The sequence below is a fragment of the Trichoplusia ni genome, chromosome 6 (genome assembly GCF_003590095.1).
Source record: "Trichoplusia ni isolate ovarian cell line Hi5 chromosome 6, tn1, whole genome shotgun sequence".
NCBI classification, from domain to species: Eukaryota; Metazoa; Arthropoda; class Insecta; order Lepidoptera; family Noctuidae; genus Trichoplusia; species Trichoplusia ni.
In genome coordinates, this window is record NC_039483.1 from 11,318,129 (window position 1) to 11,340,102 (window position 21,974).

At 33.8% G+C, this 21,974-nt stretch overlaps 2 protein-coding genes across 3 annotated transcripts in view; one reads left to right on the forward strand and one right to left on the reverse strand.

The window, feature by feature from the left end:
- The window catches only part of LOC113494916 (substance-K receptor-like), a 41,676-nt gene extending 39,765 nt beyond the window's left edge, over positions 1 to 1,911 (forward strand). The window contains exons 9-11 of the mRNA XM_026873436.1: positions 255 to 345; positions 1,269 to 1,346; positions 1,428 to 1,911. Coding sequence (XP_026729237.1) covers positions 255 to 345; positions 1,269 to 1,346; positions 1,428 to 1,811 — 553 coding nt within the window. The 3' untranslated portion in view covers positions 1,812 to 1,911. The remainder of the gene's footprint in view (positions 1 to 254; positions 346 to 1,268; positions 1,347 to 1,427) is intronic.
- A 746-nt stretch (positions 1,912 to 2,657) lies between these two features.
- On the reverse strand, positions 2,658 to 21,944 carry LOC113494917 (glutamine synthetase 2 cytoplasmic-like). 2 transcript variants are annotated; one of them, XM_026873437.1, is made up of 9 exons: positions 21,836 to 21,944; positions 21,414 to 21,463; positions 20,206 to 20,379; positions 18,534 to 18,695; positions 14,346 to 14,559; positions 13,620 to 13,692; positions 12,214 to 12,398; positions 10,385 to 10,524; positions 2,658 to 2,959 (listed from the first exon to the last, which is right to left on the reverse strand). In XM_026873437.1, the coding sequence occupies exons 2-9, from the start codon at positions 21,442 to 21,444 to the stop codon at positions 2,811 to 2,813; spliced, it is 1,128 nt and encodes a 375-aa protein (XP_026729238.1). In that variant the 5' UTR covers positions 21,445 to 21,463; positions 21,836 to 21,944; the 3' UTR covers positions 2,658 to 2,810. The 2 variants fall into 2 exon arrangements, with proteins under 2 accessions (XP_026729238.1, XP_026729239.1); XM_026873438.1 differs by having other exon boundaries at positions 21,383 to 21,463.
- Positions 21,945 to 21,974: the final 30 nt, after the last annotated feature.

Genomic DNA, 21,974 nt, shown 5'->3' on the forward strand with positions numbered 1-21,974 from the left:
TGCCGAATTGTCTTATGTTCTATGTAGATAATAAACGCACTCCGTTTTATTTAAACTCGTCTTTTTTTTTATGGCAATCTGTTGTTCTTTACAACAATTTCTGCCAGTGTCGTGTAGTGAACTTTAGTTTTTCAATTAGGTACTGACATATTGTACAGACTGCATGACTGTGAAAGCAAAAAAAAAGTTAATGTCATAGATTTAAACCAGTCATGTTTTCTGGCTTCGAGGGTAATCAAAATATTTTGTTTCAGGTATAAATACATCAATGTACTCTTCTTTTGCTTTGACTGGTTAGCAATGAGTAACTCTTGCTACAACCCATTCATCTACGCTATCTACAATGTGAGTCTATTTATATAAATCTCTCTACCTTTTATAGAGCCTTAACCCAATTGTAAGAGTTATGTGTTGTGCGTGTTACGAAAAGAACAACATCAAAATACTGTTTTGTGTAAACAGAGGTAATTTAACTTTTAGCTTCTATTTCTAACATCGCCGAGCCAAATGTACTTATAGTTACTGTTATAAAAAGTTTTTACTTCACACAGTTTCAATGTAATTACCCATAAAAAAATAGTTTATTAACTTTTTCTCTTATCTTCTTTTGAAATCGTATGGCCATGCAATTACGTAACAACACGCACGTAGAAAATCAGGTCTACTTACTAAGAATTACTGGGAGGTCCATATCAAATGGCACTCAGATCTAAATCAGTCACTATACAACTTCGGAGGAAGGTGTTCTTATAATATATTAGGCACCTTTTTTGGTTTGTGCCGTACGAAGACGGGATTTCAGCTTTGTTCTAAAAGATTTCCCAAAAGAGACCTTACTATGGACGGCGGGGAAATATTTTCACGGGTATATATGAAAAACTACATTTAGGATAAATGAACTTCAGACTATGTGCTTTGTGTTGTATGGCTGCTACATGGCAGTGTTTTTTTCAAATCTATGACCATGCAAACTCTAGAACGTACATTCAGGAAAAGACATGAAACGAAGGCCTTAATGTCAATTTTTCAAATTCGATAATGTGTTGTCAGTCTCAAACAATTAATAAAAATATCAATTTCAATCAAAGTTTACTCTCAGCCATACAAGCATTATAGTAATTTAGTTTCTACTATAATTCACATATTTTCAACTCGATATTGTAGAAAGCTCTACAATCTAGATATGTGTGTCTATCCATGTGAGCTCCACAGCTGCCTTGTTTATTTGAAATACGTGAACCAATTAACACAAATAACTTTGATTTCAGGAAAAATTCAAGAAGGAATTCAAGCAGCGTTTCACCTTTGGGAAAAAGCCAAGTAGATTTGTTAATGATAGCTACGAGGTAAAGCTTTCAGCGAGTTATAGATTGCCTTTATTTTCCAGTTAAGGTTAAAGCCAGCTTATAAAAAGTAATTAATTTCAGGATGGACAATCCTATCGCACTCGGATTTTATCATTCCGATCAACAAACGACAGAAGTGGTTACTCAACCAGAAAATCTATAAACATGCCGCCGGGGGATACTTTGAAAGTTCCTTCTAGGAATTCTTGCCATTGTATGGCTAGTCAGAATCGAGAAAATGGTTTCAATTTAATGAATACTGAAGATATCGACGGCCATGGCAACAGCAGGAGGTATTTGAACATAAGGATGACCAACACAGACATGGGCAAAAGAAGATTAGCGAAGAAACTATCAAATAGAGACGAAATGCCCATAGGAGACGAGAGAGTTAGTGAACTGTATATATTCCCAAATAGTAACATTGTTGAATTTACAGACATATCATATGATGACAAAGTGTAAATACGTTGAATTAGAATTAAATTAATTATATTTCTAGGGATAAGAAAATATGTGATGTGATCAAATATAATGATAAATGAAAATGTAAAATATTTACGAAATTAAAATAATTTAAGGACGCATGTGTTTTTTTTATCACTAATTTTATAAAAGCAATGTTTCGTCTGTAGCCTTTATTTGTAGTGAAATATATAATTGATACTACTGTAAATAACTATTCAAAATGAAAAGATCAGTATGCTAAAAAAAAAAAACATTCGAATCACAATGAGTTATATTCATAAAAAGGTATTGTTTTGTACTGAGAAAGCAAAGAAGGTTTAAATATATCCCGAAAACTTTTTCAATTACTTTCCAGCTTGTATTTTTTCCTGTTGTAGGGTATGAAATAAGCTAACGACGGTTTTACGTGACAGCATTACGGAAATTAAGGGAATTTTGTGCAGTGTTTTGCAACTCATTACCAGAACTCATTATCGGATATAATCAAAACCTTCGTTGTTTTTAAAAAAAACTCCGTAATTAAGAGATTTGTGACAAATATTTTTTTTACTTCCATGAATTGGGGAAACTAATAAAGAAGTTATAATGTAATTTAATCTCCACAAATTTGCCGTGAATAAAGAACGCAAATGGTTTCATGGTTTCATTGACCAATAAAACGTTAGTCACGAGACTTGCAGCAATGGGCGGGCTATTCAACTCTAACTCATAAACAAACCCGTTCGCATTCGATACTTTGCAGAAATCTCAAATGAAAAGTTCTAAAAATTCCATTTGGCATTTGCAATACACAGTAGCAATAAATCTCGCTCTCGCGTAACTCTACGTAAATAAACAAGAAAATAAAGGCGTAATTTTATTCAAACACAAAGTTTACAAAGACATTCAAGCGTTTAATCAATCAGTTGTACATATTTATGTACGCTGTAACTGTAATTGCGCCAAACAGGAAACCAACTCAACACATACCGAGTAAGTGTCGTTGCCAACTGCAGCTTACTCATCGAATATGCATGTTCTAAGCATTATTGAAATGATGCGGTAGGGGTCGGCATTAGCCGCGGGGCGACGGTCCTCCAAGTATCCTTTCTTGTCTTCGGACACTTGTCGAGGTATTCTTACAGCGCAAGTCCTGTTAGCCACACCTGCAACACAAATTACGTTTACTAATTATCCAGTTACAGATCTAGACTCTGCCTAAGGCTATTAAAGTTAGGACTAATTCTACAAGGTAGATTAACTAAATTAAACCTATTAAATTGCCATCTTAGTATATGGAGGTTTTAAGTAACCTTAACATTTTGAGGATGTTAAATAATCGTGATTTAGCAAGACTAATCATCTTAATGGTTATGGAACATTTCAAGGACACAAGATTTAAGCATTATTATAATTAATTGTTTTTAAGTCTTAAGTGTTTCAATCTGTTTGAATTTCTGTCTCACTGATGACTGGCAACTACACACTAAACATCTTGATCACAATAAACATCCTTCCAACCTTTTACAAAATCACTAGAAAAAGTTATTCAAGTTTGAATGGACACGAATAGATCTACACAAAAGGGAACCCTTTAGAAACTTGAAAGGCGTAAGATAGGTGTTAACCAGCTGTAAACTACGGTAAGATGGGACTGATAATGGAGATTAAAGTTTTACCCGAACTACTAGTTTCAAATTATTTTCCATTACATAATAAACTGTAAATGAAGTTTAGTTTTATTTAACAGTTCATAGTACTGATCTAATACAAAAAATGCGGTTAATGCTCCAATTTACAATCTAAAATATTCCCTCGTTAAACTTCAGTCTGCTTTATAAAAACAATATAAACTTTTATCTTCGTAAAAATCTTCACAAAGTTGTACACTCGCCGTTATCTGGATGTTCAAGGAACCATTTTACGTGACCTTTGACGTTAAGTAACTTGTAGCGTTAGGGCAAGAGTCCAAACTTTTTTATAACACCTGAGAGGTTGTGTGTTAACTGATATTTATAGGTAGAGGCCTTTTGAGGAAAGTACTCACTTTAATTTGGATATGATGGTTATACCTATAGTGTGTTTCATTTAGATATTATTATACTTATGAAGCTGGTAACTATACATAACGCAAAAATGTAAAAGCCGACCGGACTGTCATGAACAGGTGTATACGTTTAAGGTTGAGTTCAGAACTGTGTGTTCAACAAGTTAAAGTTAATTCTAAAAGTATAAACATTAACATGTGTTCTACACATATTATAATCACTTCTTTATCAGAAGTTTACACAAGCAGCCACGTTTCGCGTGTTCATCTCTAATCCTATGTTCGTCGCCTATTGTTTCTCGCTTTCACAACAACAGATGTGAACTGTTTTCATAATCCGGATTTAATGTAAAATAGTTTCGCAAACATGGCGGTTACATTTATGATGCTTTGATGACGTCATTATAACTTATTTCGTTTCTATGTCGATTTGACTTTTATTTTAGTGAAATATTCGTGGCCTTCCAGGGAAGTAAGTCCACAGTATAAGCATGAAAAAATTGTGGGTATAAAAACATTCAATTTGTCATGTTAACTATTCCACCCACTTTCTTGTCAAATGTTTAGCATAATTATTTTGACGTCTATCATAGTTTTGAATGTAAATTACTTTATTGATTCCATGGAATATGATGATGTTGAAACCGTAAACTTATCAACGCGGGCGAAACCGCAAATTATGGTAGGTATTTTCATCGCTTTTTCCAGCGGTGAAAATACCTACCATAATTTTTGCGCAGGTCTTCGTTCCAAGTTGAAATGCATGTGACTAAGTTGGATACTGAACTGTTGTTGTACTATGTACGGCCACTAAATTTCGTTCAGCTGACAGGTTATCCCGAGACATACAAGATTAATGTATTTGTCGCAAGATTTCAATGGATTGCCGAACGTAACAAGATTAATCTAAAGTAAAACGTTCTTGTGTAGCTATTTATTAACCTTTGTCTATTTTAGTATTTTTAATATAAAATATTTGTTGGCTAACAAAATAATGTAATATTTATTAAGGCTCACATTTTGTTGACAAAGATATACCAACTACCAACTACAACCCAATATACCAACTACACTCCTACGAACACTATAATCGCAAAATATATGAAAATATAATATATAGATGCATAAATGTTTCTTAGTCTTTCATGAGAAATCTACAGAAAGGTTTTCTGAGAGGAGATTGGAATGGAACCCAATTATTACATGTTTTAAAACATAAGGTTTTTTTAATAGACTGAAAAACAGGATTATTCTTTCCAGCAATAAACATATCATTGCAGGCGGAGCCGCAGGTGGCTGATAATAAAAAGGTTATTTAGAGCGAGCGTCGCTTGAATAATAATTTGCCTTGGTATTAATGGCTTGCTAACACACCGTACCCGTTATATTGACAACCTTAATTGTCAAAACTGAAATATCGACTACGGTATTCCCTGTAATCCTTAAAAGGGGAATCCAAAAACGGTTGTTGGACTCACGATTAGTGCTTCATTGAAACCAATAATATTTTTTTACAATTGACCAAACATTAAAGTACCGCTCTAATATAACCTTATTTGTATATATTTCTCAGTCCCTTCAATTCAATCTTGACTTTATATCGAATAAAGTTATTTTTAACACAAAAGAAAAGTAAATTACGTTCTCTGAACATGATTATTATCCATCACAATGCCTAAATAATTCAGCCTAAAATACTGATCGGATCAGTTCTATTTTGGAACACACATAATTGCTGCGGTTTATCGGGTACTCAATAGATCAGCCTATTGACTTGATAAAGTGATCTAGAACCCCAATTAAAGCCAACTGTACAATGTTATTATTATTACGTAGAACTACCTAAACTTTAGTAGACTCGAAAAAATATGTCGATTTTGTGGCAAATATCGTTCCGCTGTTCTTTCTTCTACACAAAAAAATATTAAATGACATTGGATTCACTTCTACACTTTGTTTAAAATAGATTCTCAGTTATATTTTATTTATTACGCACTCAATAAGTATCTGTTTAGGATGAAAAGCAGTTTATTCCAAAGATGTTAAATAAAGGCTGTTCCTCATTTTTAATGCACAATCAACAAATTGAAACATGATCCACCTTTACGAGAAATCGTTTGAAATCGTTAAAACAACAAAGGTTTTAAATTAGGCACTCTTCGTCGATGCGTGCTGGAGATTTAAACCATTTTGAACTTTGTCTTTACTAGAATAGATCACATTATAGGATAATCAGCAATAATCTGAATCTGAATCAAAACTTTTTGGTATCAAGCTTAACCATTGTTTTTTCTTTTCCAAATCGTGTAACTAACATTATCGATCAATTAAAAAATTATCACAGGGTCAATACGACATTTGTTCCCCTGCGTCTAAAAATCATGGATATGAATTAATTAAAAAGATGGCCACTGCAACGGATAAATTCTAACTATAATGTACATAATTAAATGACGGGTGTTGTTACCATGGCAATCTATGTTTACGCGAATGTCGAGTTTATTGTATTTGAATGTCTTTAAGAAATAAGCCGGCGGGTCATGAATCTATTTTGTTGATTGTACTTGTTGCTAGTAAACAATTTCATTATTCAAGTATAAAGCGTTTTATGAGTGTGAACAGGACGGAAATTCGACATAAACCATTTTGAGGCGTAAAGATATAGAAATAAGAGAGGTATATTACAAAAGTTAACGCAGGTATTCATAAAAAAAGTATGTCAATTTAGCACATGTGTTATGTCTGCTTATTAAAAAGCGAAAAGATCAAGGAATAAGAGATTGTGCCGAAGAAATATCCAGGAACTACGAAAACAACAATAATACCACAATAAATTGGTTACAAAAATGAATGCAGTTCTTAAAATAGGCATAATAAACAAACGCATCGAATTTATAAAAGTAAAATAATTCCAGAAGCAGTATCAAAAGAAGAAACTTATATGAAATTCCGCGATGTTTCATATTATTCTACCTACGCCATTTTATGATTGTTAAATCTTTCTTGAAATTGGTATGTAATGTATTTACTTATTAATTTTCTTCGTTATAAATATGAAAATAAAAATTGACACATGGCTTAATTACATTACGTGGAAAAACCTTTCTTTAATGGGAAATAGTAGCTTCACGAAGTTTTTATAAGCTGTATCTAGTAATTTATAAAATTAGAAGTTTTAACGTGTGTTTGGTGTGTCATTAAAAATACATTAGTATGATCATCATCAGCCTAACTTTTTCGAAACTATGTTGGGATCCGAATTCCAGCCTAACCGCATGTAGCTAAGTACCAATGTGTTACACGGAGCGAGTGCCTATCTGACCTCCTCAACTGTCGCATATTATAACTACCCGTCAAAGCTCTCATAGAGGTATAAAGGAGAGGTAAAGAGGGACCCACAATTCGACGTGCCTTTCGAAACACGGAGAAACTCGTTATCGTACGACCGTAATCGAATCACGCTTAACTGTGCGCAAGCAAGCTTAACCTGTGATTGGTCAACTTCTGTAGTCAGCCTCGAGCTCCTCAGATTAGACATTAGTATGATGCGCCTTTTTAATCAAAGCCACTTAAATATAAAACTGTGCGAACTCTTCTGAAAAAATAATTTAATTACTCGTAACTTAATAATAAAATTACATTTCTTGAATCTTTTAGCGATAGCTTGTTCGACTTTCTATTTACCTGTGCTATCATTAACTTTCATTAACTTAATTAAATCACAATAAAAAATCTATGGCAGCCAAATTTCGGCCTTTATCTCCAATTTTAGGCAAAATAGCATGCCATGGACATCATGTTCCATCAGAACTCTATGGTATCCATGTGGAACCTCAGAGTTTGTGCGGTGACTAGTCGGTAGACCGCTAGTAGAGAACGTACCTACTTTTAACCAACGCTTAATTATTCCAGTCTTAGTTTCCGCTTCTTCGGTTTGTTAGTTTTAAGTACTATTCTAACTAGTTAGCTAGTAACTACGTGACCAAAGTCTGAAAACTAATCTACAAAAACAACGTTGGTAGCCTCTTGAGCCACTCCTGCCGTAATAAATCGCTAAAGCTTCCTGATGTATTTATTACTATTACATCTGTTCATTCGGATAAAGGCAATAGTTTTTCAATTGAAATAGAAAATCCGAGTATAGTATGAATATAAAATATGAACAAGAGGGCTTCAATAAATAAAATCATCGTAAATATTTTTATGCGTAAATAAACCAAATGTTAAGACTTTATTATTTGGTGTAAAGTGGCAAAGTTTTTCATGTAATCTCAGTCTCTCTTACGCTTTAGCAACTAATTACAAACACGCAACTCCACCAAAGTTATAATCTGCTCTGGATTACACGAGCAACTATGTTATTTTGGCCTATAATTATTATATTGGAACTATTTGGCTGTCTTACAAAATAAATGTAAAATAATGTACAAAAAATTGTATTTATTTCAAAAGAGTAATGAAATACTTTTGTGGTACAGTGATACTGCGAACTACGTGCCGCGGGTTGTCAGCAGTATTGAAAGAGAAAAAAGCACACGAGAACGGGCATCGATTAACTCGAATACCGACGTAGTAAACTACTGCACAGCGAAACCAATGAGAAATGGGTTCAATACATACTCCTTTCCTTGGTTTTATTTCTTTTGTTTACGCGGAAGTATTAAACCCGCCGGAGACCGCTCTAACAAATTGAGAATATATCATTTAGGAACCTTTTGTTCTCAACTTGGCAGCTCACCCTAGAGAGTATCGCTTAACCGAGGTTTTCGGTAATATCCGAGGGGATTGGATTTCATAAAAGCCCCTTAATTAGACTTCTACTGTTGTGCCACTGTGTAACAAAACGATAACATGTCGATTTTGTCAGTGTATCAGCATAGAGTTGATTAGATAATAAGTATAGTTGATATTGATATCATAAACGAAAAACCACTTTACATAGCACGAGTGAAGTTGTGCAACTGGACTGATGGTATTTACATCAATCCCTGTTGGTGTTGTTTTAACAATTCGATTCATAACATGATCCATTGTAACGTTACCTATATAAAACAGGTACATATATTATTCAGTTTAGATCTGTAAGTGAACTAGGTATGTAAAGCAAGGTTAGCGCTATATTTCTTTAAAAAAAAAATACTTCCATTTGAATGAAACGTATAAATTGATTTCGGGAATTGAAGCCAAGGTACTTTATATAGGTGAAATATAAATGGGAACGAAAGGGAGAGTTTAACCTGTACCCTTTGAAATATTTATAGCCCGTTAGAAATGGGATAACTTACGTCAAGAGTGTCACAGCCTATGTCATCAAAAAAGAACTGTAAAAAAGTTTTATCTTTACATCAGTTTCTAGAAAATAGATTGCGATTTATTTACGTGGAAATCTTTTTATTGAATGTTAAACAAATTACATATTCACTTTGGTTTTAAACAAACAGATGATTTTTTTATCTGCAGCTGCTATTCTTACATTGTTTCTCTGTTTTCCTATTTAAGCTACTACTTAGCCTATAAAGGCGGATTAGGTTAAAGCTTCAACATACGTAAACGAGTACGTACGTATTACTGTTGTTATTGCGGCTGCATTAATCTAACCTCTCTAAACCATAGTGTTGCTTTTAAATACTTCAAAAACTTTGGTTCTAAATAAAAATACGTCTTTCACACTGAGAAAATTAAACCGAGCATAAATTTTTACCTTTACATCTCGGCTATCCATGCAAAAACAGGTAACTGATTTCCATATTTTAGTTTCGTTCATAAGCCGCATTTGTCAATAAGTAAGTAAGTGCATTAAATAAATACTCTTGGGATGAAACCGGCCAGTTTAGAATTTGGCTATCAGCCAAAAATGCAGTTTTAAACTTTGTAGCGATCAGTGATGTCGTAATAGCTTGGCGACCAAACTAGTACAAGACCCATGTGAGTTGCAAAGCAGCAAAGTGACTGTATAATGTCATAGTGCGTAGCACTTTTTAAAGCAGATCATAAACATGGTTTAGTGCGTGGTTTAAATAAATTTAGAAGTAATGGGCTAATGCATTTCCGCTAGTTTTAGCTTAGTACAGGAAAACTACATGCCTGTACTTGACTTGCGAGGAGCAATCAGGCAAAATTAATAGACGGGAAATGACCGAGCAGTTAGCGAAAGCAAAGCACATAAAATAACAATCAAATATATCAGCCAATTTCCTGCCCGACATCGGTAACTAAAATCTAAAATTAAACCTCGATAACATCCGTAAAAGTAGTTTTATTACAAATTACACAATTATTGAGTAAGGTTGTGGTCACGTAGTAACAGTAACCTTTTTTTTTTTTTTTTTGCCTTAATTTTAGATTATATGAAATCGATATTCAGACTGTCAAAAAGTAAAGATACCTCTGGATACCTCTTCAAGTAAGTTTGCAATTGTGGAAATGTGAGAGCGCAATGCAGTGTAGAGCGGCGTCTCATTTTCACATTTGACCCTTAATTGTTGGTGATCAGGCTATAGTCCATAACTCGATAGTACATTTAAGAGTAGTATATTAATGTTACCTGCAGTAAAATCTTTGATATGCGGTTGCCCATTCTTGCCGGTGAGACGTCTCGCGTTGTCGCCGCCGTTGTTCGCATCGTACTCGTTGATGTGGGCTCCGTGCCGACGCGCCAATTTATCAATGGCGCGCTCAATCACCCTGCAAATACCGCCCCTTAGTATACTCAGGTAACCTTTAAATAATTCATAATGTTTACACTTATTCTGATTAGAAACGGGAGTTTAAGATTTAAGATTTTGTTCCTATTTTTGGGTGTCTGGTAACAGTACCAGATATCAAATTCATAGATTAGATCCTCATTTATGAAACTCATATTTTGGTAAATTAACTTAAAATTAAAGAAAGAGTTACGGTAGGCCCATCGCATTTGTGTATGAAGGATTGCAACGCATTGCCATACACCGACACAAAAACGCGGATGACGTAGCACGGCGGTTCAGGTTTAGTCAGTAAAAGTCTGACACTACCCATTTCCTCCCCCGAGGGAGTGGGTGTCCATGAGGATTCCCCCGCCTAAACAAAAAAAAAAAAAAAAAATCGCATTTAGAACAATATAACTCGGTAAATAAAATTAATCGCTACTCCTGAACACCCGAGCATCGTATGTACAGACTGAATTTGATAGGTAAATACTGCCACGATTCTAAATTCTAGAAATATTGATGTTATCAGTTCTCGCTAAAGCTAAATCTGATCTAGGCATAGCTCATTTCTCAGAAAATGATACGCATTGTATATTAACTGTGTTTACAGAAGCAGTTGTTATTCTCTTATCTTTAAATACGCGGTAAATCTTTTGATTTCCACGCTTTGTTCGCTAAATCTGACGTGGTTTAGTGTTCACCTACGCTTACATAGTTGGCAGCTGTCAGCTGCCAGCTATATTGTTCTTACTAGGACGAAGGTCGCCTAGAATAGAAAATAGGAGTAATTAATTTAGGTCTTACCGGATGTCAAAGACATTGCTTGATAAGGATAGGGTTTAAGACAAATCTCTAATTTGTGTTTGTATGGGTGTAATGTCAATTGTAGTTGTTATCGGTGCCTGGAAGCTCAAAATAGTGTTCATAGTACATTGAACACTGAATTAGGTTAAACTAAGACACTGATAACAACTTACAAATTACCTTCATTAGTTCGCTATTATTTATCCTTAATAGCATTCCCCAAAGTTACAAGTCCAAAATAGCAATACCATCTATAATAATGTGACTTGTTTTGCGACAAAAATATTCTTTTCAAGATTACATGAAAACGATGAAAACTAATACAATCTACGACGGGTTTTGTAGTAACCTACAAATACTGTTTGAGTATTGTTTGGCTTTATCCCAGCTGCATTTACTAATAATTTCAGGATTTAAAATCCTGGAGCATATTATTGAAACTCAAAAGGCAGTATTTCTAGAAAGAACTCTGAAAGTTATAAAACTTTAGTGTTTAACGTAAAGCAAACGTTTCTTAATCTGTTTTAAATCACAGCTAGTTGTTGCGTTATCGGCAAACGATAACTTTAAAGTCGTTACCCGTAGTCCTTAAAAAAGGGGCGACTAACTAATTAAAACAAAAAATATTGACCGACCTTAGGAATCCGTTTTTTTAGTACTGAGAGTAAATTGAAGAAACATAAAACATTTTATGTTTCGACATCGAATTGATGTTCTTTTAAATTAATCAATCGTATTTCACACCCAGATAAAGTTCCCTTTTTGTATAACAAGGCAAAAAGAACCTTCAATACAAACTACTTAGCAACAATCTCCATACTTGGCTACGAAAAATGGGCCAGCAAGATTCAACCCATCGCCAATAGCAATCAGTACTCACAGTATTCCGTCGTCTTCTCTCATGTCTTTGGACGAGAAGTAGACAAAGGTGCCGTTGCCAGGCCAGTCGGGGACCGGCTGCGGCTCGAAGGAGGCCACTGTGCCGTACTCTTCAGCCAACCGCGAGAGAATGTAGCGCGCCATCCACAAGTCATCAGCGGACCTGATGCCAGGACTTGGGCCCACCTACAGAGTGGTTACAAATAGGCTCTATTAGAATTGACGACGTAAAACTATAGAAGATTGCAGTCTAGATCTAGCTTGGAAATAACTCACTAAGAAATTGGTTAAGGAAAACATAATTTTCTCACATTTCATAGACGAAACTTTCAAGAGGCCAAAAATATTTATTTCGTGTCTCGTTGAATTCCATGATCCCTGTCATATGAAATGTTTGAAGACTTGAAGACATCACGAATTTTGTCACGTTTCAGCTACATTTGTAGAAAATATATTTGTTCAATTTGATTCAAAACTTGACAGGACTAGTATTTTCCGTGTCTGTCTGAATGAAATCAACGCAAAAAAACAATTGCATGGGCTATTAAAAACTTAAGCCAAAAATAAATATGCAGTGTTATGATGCCAAAAAGAAGAACCTCAGAGTAAAACAAAATAAGCACTGTTTAATAATGAATAAATAAGTCAAACCATAACGTTAACACAGTAAACCGATAGAAAAGAAAAACGTATTGAACGGAGCACACATGCCTTGGCCTTAGACTAAATCCATTTATGGAGAATCAAAGAACTAAAATATATACGTTAACTATGCAACAGTACTAGGATAGTATTTCCAGCAAGTATACAATGCAAGTACAAATTGGCCTTGCATTGCGATATTACCTTCTACAATATTTACTCTTTTTAACATTTAGGCCGAATACCAGTGCATATTGTAAGCCGAAAAATTAGAAATGACTTTAAATAATCAACAACTTTCGAGATAGAAATATCCGGAAGATTTATAGTGGAGCGTATAATACTAGCTTATATAAGATCCACTATTGCACACAGGCAAAAAACATCTTCCCGTATAGGAAAGGCTTTTGACCATTAATCACCAAGCTAGCGCACTGTGGATTGGCGATTTCCAATATTTGGAATATTTATTTTCCTTCACCTTTGTCAGTGGTGAATTTACAAAATGCACCCTGCATCTCGTACATACAAATAAATGAATAGAAAACCTTAAGGTCTATACGAAAATAGATTTACAGCAACAAAAATAATATTTAAGTCCTACTTCTCAAATATCCCATATATTATGTTCAAAACATGAAACACAGTTATCTGCATTTCAACTTCTTTCAACTAGCTGCCAGTAATTTGTCTGCAGTACCTAACTGGATTAATTATTTTCAGAAAAATTGACACAAAAAGGAAAAATTAAGTTTTAGTTTTTACTTGGAAATTCCACTGTGATGGCGTCGTTCCTGGATTTATGCCATTAAGCTGTATTCCTGCAAAAAGGCAGCATCTGGGAAAAAGTAACGTCCATTTAGTAAAAGGATTTATCTAACCAACCTATTTTACAAATACTATACACATGCATGGCTAACTATGATAATAGAGTTGATTTGATTGTTACTAAGCGTGAATTGTTTCTATTCAGTGCCCGAATACCTGTTATCGGTACCTAGTATCGTGGTTCAGCAATTGTGAACTATCATCAGAATGCTATCTATTGCAGTACAGCTAAATGCTGAATAGGGAAGCAATTTATAAATAGGGGTATTGCAACGTTTTGGCCACTAACCTACATAGATTGATTCTAATGAACGTTGTGTAACGTTAAGACCACCCATATCAGTATGACATCGTCTACTATTTCTACGATTGGAACATCAATCAGGAACTAAGTCCACCTAATTGGGCTATCTAATAAAAACGGTATTTTTCTGCGGTATGAAAGTGTTGAGTAATGTTATACCCTAATATAACTTACGGAATGAGAACTAATTTTATGTCGTCACAGTGGTGTTATTTAAGAAGGCAAGAATAAACTGGTAAAATATTATGTAGGTTAGGAAAAAATTAAGTAACCGATTTTCAAAACAAAATATCTTTGATGCTGAGGCACTAATCTATTGGATGAGAAAAAAACCTATAAAAGATAACGCAGAAATTTACCTGAAGAAAGCTTCCATAAGATCTCTAGCCACAATCTTGTTTGCCCCTGTAGCGCAGTAGTAGGGCCCAGGTGGGGCGGGGAATCCGCCGGCGGGCCAGCCGAGAGGGCGACCCTCAGTTGTCGTCAGAAAGAATTCTTGGTTAAAGCCAAACCACGGCTCCTCAACCTCCCCCTTCTCGCACAGTACTAAGCAGTTTTTGCGATGATTCGTAGCTGTGTAAAAATTGGGAGACATTATACTCAAGAGATTATACGTTTCTCTTAGACCCGAAGATTGAGAAAGATTTTTCTTACAGAAGATTAATTAACTATCAAGAAAATAAAGAAATATCAAGTATTCGATTTGTGCGGCCTGTATAATCAATTAATGGTTTAATCTAATTATTGAAATCTTTCTTATTTTAGTAATTACCTAGATTAATCAGATTTTCGGCCCTTGACTTGATAAAATCTTCAGATAATCACATTAACAGATCATATTTTTTACTGTTCTTAAAAAAAACTATGATATTTTATTTTATTTTTTGTTGATAGTTGTCAAAATATAATTTACTAGCTGTTGCCCGCGACTTCGTCCCCGTGGGTAGAAGGTGTAAGTTATTATTTATACCTGCCCTGTTTTTTTCACATTTTACATTGTATCTTCGCTCCTATTAGTCGCAGTGTGATGGTTTGTAGCCTAAAGCCTTCCTCGATGAATGGTCTATTCAACACAAAAATAATTTTTCAATTTGGACCAGTAGTTTCTGAGATTAGCGCGTTCAAACAAACTCTTCAGCTTTATATATTAGTATAGATTCATTTTTTTACGATAAGAGAAAATCAAACTATTTCTAATTTACTCGTTATAATTGTATTTAAGTGTGCCTAATAAAAAGAAATTGGAACTATTTCTAAAAACAAAGATTTTTGTTTTGCAGAATATTTATTGTAAGAAATCACAAAATAGTGTTAACTTTACATTTACTATTGCAGTCAAGAAATGGCAAAATAAATAACATTAATCCAAGCGGGTGAATTTCAAACGGTATGTTTCAGGGATTTTGGCTTTAAAAAAAGGTTTTCTTTGGCACCATCTTCGGGTAATTGAATTGTTTACAAGTTTTTGTGGGTTGGTATAAACGATACAAAAAGAGTGAATTAGGTTAATGTGGCTTCGCTTCAAAACTTAGGACTGTCTCCTTCATGTTACAACCTTTTATACAGAATGTTTATTTAGCGCTGACTAATGAATTAAATCATGACAAAAAATTCCAATCGGCAGCATCTATAGTATAATTAATTAAAAGGGGCGACGTTTTTGGTAGTTTTATTATTTCAAACATTGTTACTACACAAAGCGTTAAAAATATAAACGGGTTTTTATGCCTACGCGATATAGAAAGTATTATCTATAATAAAGGAAATAAAATCTAACGAAATGTAGCTTGAAAATGCAAGACATTCATGATCAAGTTTTCTGTAACATAGGAACAATGAAAATTTCATTACCTATACATTTAGTATACCGGTCGACCGAGAGTACCATCCTTTACATATACTCGCCAAGCTTTATAAATCACGTATACACCTACTTAATGCACTCTAGCAACTACAAATAAACCACAAAAGAAGTTAAGATCTTTACGCCTCTCTTAGTTATTCTCTGAATTTTGTCTTATATTTCTGGAATTAATTTTGTTGTAAACAATGGCGAGTACTGTATAGAAACACCAGAATTCATTAAGGATGGTTCTTGTTTTTTTATGGATCACCGGTGTCACGTAATACAATTACAGATCTCGTATTTCGTATTAAATCACTTGTTTTGACTCATTTGTTGACATCTTTCCGCAATAGCGGTGATGCGGTATTAAAAGAGGCGTAAACTTGTGGTGTTACATTAATTCATGGTAGGTTTGTTGTTTACGAGTTTTTAACAAATAATATTAAATTTAAATCTCTCTTTAATCTTATTTCGAGCTACATCGCTATCCACTTGACTTTGATAGAGTTTAGTTTGAGTTTGATAAGTTTCACGTTATTGTCCGCTATTAAGTTAGACTCGACGGGTTAGTGCGCTCTGAGACGCAAATTCAGTTACTTCACATTTCCCATTAGACATTTGTAGGGCAAATTCGGAGCTAGCGTACCCACTAATACTAATAATTAAGCCAAGTACAAAAAAAAACAAGATAACGCACGACACTGTGGCTCCCATAAATAAAAGCTTGTACAAACATTCAATCCATGTGAGAAAATTGGTGTAAAACAGTGTGGATGTTTTCCTTATTGGATAAAGGAAAACGAAAACTTTCTCTGTATCTAATCTGTGAGGATAAGCATCGATACAACCTGCTCCCTTTGTGAAGTTGCCCGAAGGTGGGCATCGTAATTACATGCAGTCACTTAACATTTCAAAGGTAAAGCGATACAGCACGCTGACTTAGAATGTAAATATCGATTTATTCAGTTTTCAGAGCATGTTAGATCGCGCTTTCATTACCGTCGTCCTATTTGACCGATCCAAAGAGAAGTCAAACATTTGGACGTAAATTTGTTTGGACAAACTATTAACGAGGTATTGCAAGTAAACCCTTCTATTCTTTTAATTAACTTAGAACTGACATGGGGTGTTACTAAAAATATCGGTACTTTTAGATTTACCAAGTCTATGCTTTCTCTATAGGGAGCAAGAAACATTTAATCATTTGGATTATTTTTTTCACCTCACGAAATTAAGGCTACTGCCGTTAATTAAATATTTACGAATATAAATGTTCCACTGCTGAGAACTGGCCTCTTCCCATTTACGCTTGCTCACTGCGGGTTAGCAATTTCAGATTCTTATGCTTGGAATCCACGATATTTTCCTTGACCGTTACATTAATCATTATTTGAAGCACGCTCATTATTTTAAGTAAGCTCGACAAAACAAAAGACACAAATTCAAATTAATCACGATGTTTAATGCATTCCCGTTTCACTCTCTCTCCCAAACACTGTCAATTTAACTAACTTCTAAGGAGGTCATTCGGAAACGAAACACAAATCTAGTTAGAGACTGGGTTTCGGTGCTGCAAATCTATCGATTTACATAAATTCACGTGAACCGCAACGCTCGTGCAATCGAGTTATGAAACAGGTAATGTGAGTGGATTTTGATATATTGATGCGCCCCGCGATGCTTCGGATTATACTTCAAACACATTCCATGCCAACATTCATACAAAAGCATGAGCGCTGTTATAACGAGTGTTAAATGTGTGACCTCACTTAAAGTAAAACGGTTTCTGTGCTTGTGTGAAAAGTTTACTTCTAGAAATTGTGCAACAAGGCCCAACCAAACGCATAAAGTTGCTTTAGAAAGAAAATAAATGATAGAAATCTGCTACACCAATCATATAATAAAACTACAACTCATTTTTTTTGTAGCTTACATTTATACTATGCAGTAAATTAATCATTTGTAGACAATAAAACCAAATGTTTATCATGAGTTTTGCTGCTGAATTAAGCGGACGTACAATGTTAATAGCTCCGAAAATACCGCCACAGACACAATTCTTTCCCGAGAGCTTTTCGTTTTGCAGAATAACAACGATTTCTTTCACGATAAGCTGGCATTCATTGATACATTCTTTGCTTTTCGTTTTTATATCAGCAGTTGCATTTGTTATCACATTTAACTCTATGGTAGTTAAATGAAAATAAATTGTGGCCGCAAATTTAAAAGTAGGAAGTAATCTATCAACCGACTAATCTAGATGTCTCAGCCTAATCTTTTTTATTGTTTTATTATAAGACAATTATCTTATAAAAAAATAATACTTTTGAACCTGGAGTATTTGAGCTTTAGACTTAAGACATCATTTTCATACTGTTTAAAAGTAGAAACACTAACTACTTAATTTATTTCTAGGTTAATCGAAAGATAAATTCTTCCGCTTGCCCATGTTAATGTTATCAAGATCGGTCTATGGGTTTCAATTGAAACAATCTAAATTCTATTCGAGATAAACTCTAAAGAGGATGCCCTGATTATATTATTATGTAGATAGTAACGTGGTTTTACCTTTACCTGAACTGTTCGAAACCAAAAGTTATTCAATAATTTCTGATTAGGTAGGTAGGAAGCATTACGTATTTGGTAAAAGTAGTATCCATTGCATAAGTATAGGGTCAAATGGTCAATGAGTTATACTTACAAGTTGGTTGATAATTGTGCTGGTATGTGTCGCACAGAACCATTATATGGCTTCCACGTCTGAACGGGTCGTGGTATATATTTTGAGGGAATATATACGTATCCGAATTCTCTTCTTTAGCTTGCCCGGTATTACTACCATCAAAGTACCAAATGGGCAGATCTAAAACAATAAAACGAAGCAATAAACGCGATCCAAACAAACTTCAAACGCAATACTGATTTACAATGAAAACATTATGTTGCCGATTTGGCGTAATTAACGAGTAACCAAAAAAAAAGCGAATATTGCGCCTCAGCTTTCACGGCTTTGAAAATATTTTTTAAATGAAATACATAATATTTAGTCGTTGTTCAATAAAGACACCTTAATAAAATCAGACTTTTTATATAATAGATTCCGTATATATAATATAATAAATAAATATACTAAAATGTGATTCGTAATTCAGGAAAAGTTGTGTTGCGAATAAATAAATAGCATCCAATATGGTGTAAAGCTCATTCAGAATTATTACATAACTAGCTGACCCAGCAAACGTTGTTTTTCCTAATAAATTATTTCTAGTTGTATGTATTTTTTAATGTCACATTATAAAAAAATAAAAACGAAAGATTTCGTCTAAAAAATAAAAAATAAAATATTGTGAGCAACCCTTATCACTTAGGGGAATGAAAAATAGACGTTAGTCGATTCTCAAAGCTACAGAATACGCATATAAAATTTGGTAAAAATCGGTTAAGCCGTTTCGGAGGAGTACGGTAACTAACACGGGAATTTTATATATTAGATATAATATATTAGTATGCTACATCAAAAACCTATTTAGCCTGTCTTTTTGACTATTAAAATAATACTAGGAATGAAATGTTACTAGCTACTAAACATAAAATATTTTGACAATGAAAGAAATTGACTGATAATGACCATAGGCAGATTACCTGCTGGCTACCAAACAATTATTTTCATGGTATTATTCTTTATTTACATCTAGCTACCTACAGAAATCGCTTTAGTACCAAAGATAATGAAGAATTTAAATCAATTTTTTGGTATCACTTTAATCACATGTTTTAAATATAATATAATGAAACATTGATGATATATACTATTCAATAGTGCAAATACCTACATGCTTACCACAAATAGTACATTTAGATTCTATAAAAATATTTTATGAAACAATTCATTATCATTTAATTGTTCTGATAAAAGTCTCTTCAGTTTCATGGCAATATAAAGCTGTCTGAGAGGCATACTGATAACCACTAATTAATTATTCATATTCAAGTTTCTCGAATAATAAAATACCATTTGAAAAGTATATCTAATTTTCCGTAGTGGCTTGCAAGCTTATGACGATTAATTACTGAATATTTAGCAGACCACAGTAAAAAAATACTAGTATCCAATGATTCTAAACTTATTTGTCAATAACCCTTTTTAACTTTATTTACAGTTACTCTTTGTGAACTATCCCAATCATAACATGGCTTCAAATATATAAAAAAATAAACTGAAAACGAACACCAGAGCCCAAATTCCGCTATTTATAATTGCCGATGAATTCATGGAAATTGAATTAAAATGACACTATTCGTATTCAATTGCAAGCAATTGTGAATAGCGGAATTGGGCCCCTGTATAGTAGAATAAAACAATATTATCAAACCTTTTGTAGATTTTGGTACAAATTCGAAGGTCCTATCTTTGGAGCGGAGATTGATGCTCGATCCATCGATCCATACGTAAGTACCAAGGATGGATTCGCACGGGACCTCTAAGTCCTCATACTTGCGCATCGCTGCCTTGTTCAAGGCTATCGGTGTGGTATTCATGGTGAGACCTTAAATGTAAACATTCCGATTAATCAACCTACCCTTCGACTGGGTCCGGGTCGGGACCAGGTGCTGTGGTGCAGCTTGAGCGAGGCCGGTCTTGCTGGGGCAAACGACATACCAATTTCTAAACAGAATTTTGAGTTTCGGCAAAAATTAAACAATTTTTTTTTGTTGTTTATATTTAAGTCAACATTAAAGTTATTTTTTCCAGTATCACAATATAAACTTTTCATTTCTCTTTCAAAACACAGCATAATAGATATTCAAAATAAGTCAGTACAATATGCTATGACAAACAGAAAAAAAAACTGACATTGTGTCGTATGCATATTGTCAGGGTGCGGTAATTGCACCGCTATTGCGGCTAAACATCAATTCAATTGTGATTTGTGGATTTATTCTGTAGGCAAAAACTGTATAGCATAAAATCACAGCTTCGTGGAGAGTTAATTGGCAACTTTACTATTTATCAAAACACTAGTCCGTAATAACACTAAATAGTAAAAGAAAATACAACAAATCCGAAGTGATGAGAAAGGGAAGTGTTAGGTTTGTGAAAAAAATATCTCGTAGGGCCTCAAAATAAGTCATGAACCCGCAAATCAGATAAGGATAAAGATAATTTATTTCGCAAATATTATCACAAAATGGTGTTACCAGCTTAGTACGGTTGAGCCACCTTTTTCCGATTGGGATGTAAAAGTATTGTTTTTTGTAAGCAGGACGAAAATAATAAATAATACATACATGTTTTTTTTTTATTTGTGAACCTTTTTAGATTATTTACTTATATCTTATTTTATTGTATTAGTAGACTGCGAAGAAGAGTTATTTTGATTAAGAACATCAAATATGATAAAATCTTAGCCATAGCCATACCCGTATAAACTAACTACAGCTATGGAAGTATTTCAATTATTAAACAGGTTTAATCACACTTAACGTGAGCCCCAAACAAGACAGCTTATTACGATTTCATAGATTTAGGTAACAACACTAACTGCCTACCTTAATTAGCTTGCGTACTATATTGTTTTACCTTCGGGATTGTATTGCAGTCTACCATCCATAATTTACTTAAGAAGATATCTGAAAGCAATGAAGTCACATGTTAGTGTGTTGTAATTTATTTATGCTTTTTACGACAAAAATGATTTACAATTTCCGACCTTATGCTTCATATGTAAGAAGGAAAATTACATATGCTGTTTTTCATAGGATAGAAGAACATTCACATATGAGGATATTACATTGCAACCACTTCATATAAATAGGAAAGCATAAACTACATTCTTAGTGAAGAAATCAGGTATTGCCAACCCGCATTGAGCAAGCGTGGTGATCAATGCTCAAAACTATTTTTTTAATAGAAGAACCCTTTGCCAAGCGGCGGGACATTTTACGCTTGGTAATGTTATAAAACATATTAAACACAAAATATGATTAATTTAAAACACTTACCAAAAATATTTTAGTTCTCTAACGGGAAAATTTAGAACATTTCACTATTTAAAATTATTTTGCAATAGCCGTACGACTCATAAATGACTCAAAATTGATTACGTTCTTAATTTAAATTTTCTTTTTTTTTGTCTAATAA

Excerpts from the sequence above, each read along its gene's own strand:
- LOC113494917 (XM_026873437.1), bottom strand. The coding sequence starts at position 21,444 with ATGGATGGTAGACTGCAATACAATCCCGAAG. Across the intron at positions 20,380-21,413 it reads ACTGCAATACAATCCCGAAG|GTCTCACCATGAATACCACA; the intron begins GTAAAACAATAT and ends TTTACATTTAAG. Across the intron at positions 14,560-18,533 it reads GCACAATTATCAACCAACTT|CTACGAATCATCGCAAAAAC; the intron begins GTAAGTATAACT and ends ATTTTTACACAG.